The 4,779-nt window shown below is 34.4% G+C and overlaps 2 protein-coding genes across 2 annotated transcripts in view; both read right to left on the bottom strand.

Annotated features, from left to right (window-relative positions):
- Positions 1-957: 957 nt before the first annotated feature.
- Positions 958-2,220, bottom strand: LOC108973608 (the record flags this gene model as incomplete). The annotated part of the gene is made up of 2 exons (XM_018940982.1): positions 958-1,951; positions 2,042-2,220. Coding segments are annotated over 2 exons (189 nt in total), but the record flags the coding sequence as incomplete, so codon positions are not given.
- A 1,137-nt stretch (positions 2,221-3,357) lies between these two features.
- LOC108973607 (transmembrane protein 203) overlaps positions 3,358-4,779 on the bottom strand; it is a 6,268-nt gene continuing 4,846 nt past the window's right edge. The window contains exon 2 of the mRNA XM_018940981.1: positions 3,358-3,506. Coding sequence (XP_018796526.1) covers positions 3,358-3,506 — 149 coding nt within the window. The remainder of the gene's footprint in view (positions 3,507-4,779) is intronic.

The following is a 4,779-nucleotide window of genomic DNA, read 5'->3' as shown; positions in this document are numbered from 1 at the left end:
AAGGCGTGGTTGTGAACCGATTTCACCCATATTTCGTACATGTCATCATGTTAAGAAAATATTATATACCGAATTTCATTGAAATCGGTCGAGTAGATCCTTAGCCATGGTTTTTGGTCCATAAGTGGACGACGCCATACCCACTTTCAATTAAAAAAAAAAAAGCCTGGGTGCAGCTTCCTTCTGCCATTTCTTCCGTAAAATTTAGTGTTTCTGACGTTTTTTGTTCGTCGGTTAACAAACTTTTAGTGATTTTCAACATAACCTTTGTATGGGAGGTGGGCGTGGTTATTATCCGATTTCTTCCTTTTTTGAACTGTATATGAAGATTCCTAAAAGAAACGACCCTATACAGTTTGGTTGACATAGATGTAGTAGTTTCCGAGATATGTACAAAAAACTTAGTAAGGGGTTTTTTGTAAGTGAGGGTTTTTTGTAAGCAAAATTTGGAAATAAACTGGCAGACGAATTTTGACTGTTAATATGACAAGTCGTGTTTTTCTCTTCGCGATTCGCTAAACCGAAGTTTAGTATTAATAAGAATATTTTAACTAAAGTTCAATGCTTACCGGTTAACGAATTAAACTTAAGTTTAACAAAAATTTTAAAATTTAGTATTGAACTCGGGTTCAAAACCTTAAACTCGCGCGTCATGTTGTGGAGAGAACAAATGGTGTTCTAACGATCGATAGAAGCAATACAGTTTGATGAAACTGAATCCAACTCCTCCTATATAAATGAGGCCAGATGCCTTTTATTGGGAATTCAATATAAATTTGAAAACATACTTTATTATTTTACTTTTAAATTTAATATTTTCATTAAAAAAACCATGTTGTTCTTTCTTTAAAATAAGTATGTATATTTAATTTTATTCACAAATTACATTTAATTTCAATAAAATTTAAATAAAATGTGTTAAAATAACGAAAATAAAATTCATTAATTACAGAAAAAGAAAAATTAAAAAGAACGAAGAGGTTTATATAAAACAACGCTAGGTCAACACAAAGAATCGGCATTTAGTACACTGACAGAAACACCTCGAATTTTTAAAATGTTTATTATTATTTTTTTTTTTTGAAACTGATGAACGGGAATTTTCCACTTTCAAATTAATTCAAAATAAGCAAAGAAACACGCTTTCTGACCAACGTCTTTCCGATCTTCTACGCATTTAGGAGTATAAAGGGGGAATCAATATTGATGATGTATTATCGAAACGAGCCATTTAGGCAACGACTTTATAAATTTTCAAGTATTACAGAAAAAGAATTCAATAAACATTTCTGATATTTTTTCCAAATTTGCCAATAATTTTTTTCCCTGAATGTAAATTTAAAAAAAAAATAGTAGAAATTTGTTCAGCGTACATGGCAGCGAAAATCTATAGCAATGTTTGTGCAGCGCAAACGTAAAATGTAGTAGTATTGAGGCGTACGTTTATTTTCTATTTCTAGTTTTCAGAAGCGTTCAATCTGTACAGTGTGACGTTTTGTTTCTGTTAGTAAATTACTTGATTTCTTTGAAAATGAGTAATGCCTTCTTTTAAATTCCTTAATTCTGTCTGTATTTCTATTTAGTGTTCACTCCGAATTTACTTAAGTTAGCACATATTTCTTTTTGTATTTGCAGTTCCATATTCGGTAGTTCAGAAGTATTAGTTGTTTTCTGTGTTTGTCGTTTCGGTTTGTGAGCAGGCGTTGTACTTATATTTTCCGTTGGTATTTTAATGATACTTTTGCCGTCAACGCTATTATTCAAAAAACCAAAAACCCTGCCACCATATATACCTTTCACGCTTTCCATTGTCGCTGTTAAATTCAAAATGGACTATTCCAGAACAGAGAAAGTATACTCTTTACACAGTCCTCCGCCGGTCTTTTTTTTTTTTTTTTGGCGCATTCTGGACAGCCTTTTTCCGAACATATCATTTCTGGTCTATCCAATCCTGTTAAAAAATAAATTAAGTTTAAAGAATTTGGGATTAAAACAGCTAGAAAGGGCGATCATTAAGCAATCGTCGACAATCATCGTTTACCTTTTCCATTCTGCAATTGATTTCAGTGGTGGCCCCATGCTGTTGAGGGATTCATGCAACTTCTTCCAATATGTATTAACACGTTCCTTATTCTCCTTCTGAAATCTTTTTCCTATGTTAGGATTTTCCGATATAGAGTTGACCAAATATGTTAACTGGGCCTTATTATAGACCTTATTTCATAAATACAGTTTTTTAGATTAAGAAACTTGTTAATAAAATACACTTACATTTCAGTGTAAGTTTGTTCTCCCTCAACGGTTTTGTGAACAAATTTTATGATTTCACATGAAAAAAAATAATACATTTCCTGTTGGGGAACATTTTCGAATATGGGAATTACTTCCCAGGTGAAGTTCACGATAAAAAAAAGATAAATTTGGGAATTTTTTCGTTTTTTCTGCGTTCACGCGAAATTCACGAAAAGGCTGAATAATTTGTGAGGCTTTTTTAGGAGCGAAATGCAATTGCCTTTTTAACAAGGATTAAAGCTAACAATTTAAATTTTTAGATTTTAGATATGGCAAAGTCAAAACGAAAACATCGGTGATAGACTACCGTGGTTCACAATAGTTTAATCGAAATTCGAACAAATGTCTTCATTCACGCGAAATTCGTAATACGAATTTTTCGTTTGTGTGAAAATAAAAATGTATGGGAATGATTTATTCACGCGCAGTTCCCGATAAGGTTGAATAATAAAATGACACGTGGCGAACATGCTAGACAAATTCAAAGTTACGGTGCAGGGTGTAAAACCCCGAGAGTTGATAACCAGCTACTGCAAGGCTGGGATTCTATCAGATAAAATTACAACTATAAGCAAATGAGAAGAAATTAATCCATTTAGGCGAGCACCAAAGTTAGCTCGATCGCCCGAGCTGCAACAGGAAATCTTGACACTGAGGGGGGAAAAATTTATGTGTGGCACATTATATGCTCTAACTGGGAGAAAATATAAAGAAGTAAGTAAGTATGACGAGTCCCCTACAGCGCTCTATAAATAACCCCATGAGGGAGCTCCTTAGCAGYATCCCGAAGCTGCATGCGAGTGTACAAAACCTCTGGTCCATAAAATCAGGTCTTACTGAGTGCTGTCCACACCGAAAAGGTTACGTTATGGCCTCACCGAATTCGATTCGAAAGACCTCACCAAAAAAGTTCAACAGGTCGAATGGAGAAGGAATGCCAAAATAATCGGACAAAGTAAAGTGGACATGTGGAAGTTCGATTAATCTAAGGAGGGAGGAAACACCGAGAGATGAAGCTTAGGTGACAGTAAAGCACAAAACGAGAAAAAGCTAAATTAGAAAGTGTTATTGATGCTTCGATTTCGGGCATGTCGCAAAAACATGTACAATCCTGAAGATAGTAGCAAATGCTGCATTAAATGCGGAGAAGCTGATCACTTTGGAAAGGACTGTCGTAAAGAACCAGTCCTCCAAGCGCAAGGATCTTAAAAAAGCTATAAAATGGTAAAACGAGATTCAAGAAGCTTTGTAATAAAATCGATGAAAAGTTAGTCATGCCCAACGTTCGAGGTCCCAAAGGGCAACGCGGACCGGCCTTGTTCTTCTAAAAAATGTTTTGGAAACAGTTTTTCCTACGCAGGACATGCATGAAGAAGATCGGTTTTTAACCGAAGAATCTGCACTTATAGCTTTGCCTATGCTTATCCACATGGAGGTCATAAAGGCTGCTGGACGTTTTGGAAATGCGAAATCACCGGGGTAGGATGGCATCCCAAACGCTTTACAAAATTATAAACAAAGTGCTTAATCGTTGATCTTTTCCAAAAAGCATTGAAACAACAGCATTTGGTCTTGTTACAGAAGCCAAACCAAACAGTTGAAGATCTCAATTATCACATTTGATGTACACACATAACAAAAGCATTACAAAATCTCACAACACCGCCATATTTATTGCGGGTATCACAAGAACCAGTTTTGGCCCAATGCTTCCTCTACCGAAAGAGGCTAAAATAATCGGACACGCGGACGACATTCTTATGACAATAGCAGTCAAGAAGTTGCATCAAACCCAAAATACATGTGAATCTACATACCAAAATGTTAAAAACTGGCTAACTGCATCGACGGCTATACAATTATATGACAGCCATCACCTCAACTACAAAAAAAGCTGCGCGAGTAATATCGGCCTTATTTCGAATTATTACCAACACGAAAGCCAATCCAATTAACCCATAAATTATATGCCAAAATGGCGTTTTTCATGTTCAGACTAAGCACCTAAGGCCCTTTAAATTAACCCTTAAAGGCATGATGATGTATATATACATCAGTGTTTTCTTCTTTGCATGATTTCTAAACGGTAACTCAAACACAGTWCTTTTTACTTTTATTAGGTGCTAAAAATATCTGTGTTGGTTTTTGAACGCAAACTTTCATGATATGACATTTCACTTTTTAAATTAAATAATTTGACAGCTTGGCGCGCCACTTACAAATACACACTTTGGCGGTAAAATTGCAATTTCATTTTATTGGATAGTAAATAGTATTATTACGTGCTAAAAGTATTTTATGAGTTTTTATTTAGAATTCAATAACAGTTATAGTAAATACGAGCGTTATAATTGTGATGCAGAAATACATTAGTATGCAAAATCGGCAAATAATAGTTTTACTTATTTCTTATAAATATACAATTTATTCATATGAATTATATAATTATTTTTCCCATAAAGTGGTGTTTTATGCACTACTTCACAC

This window comes from Bactrocera latifrons, unplaced genomic scaffold (assembly GCF_001853355.1).
Source record: "Bactrocera latifrons isolate USDA-ARS-PBARC rearing strain unplaced genomic scaffold, ASM185335v1 scaffold_490, whole genome shotgun sequence".
Taxonomy (NCBI): domain Eukaryota; kingdom Metazoa; phylum Arthropoda; class Insecta; order Diptera; family Tephritidae; genus Bactrocera; species Bactrocera latifrons.
Note: the sequence above shows the minus strand (reverse complement) of the source record. Positions and strands in the feature narration are given on the sequence as shown.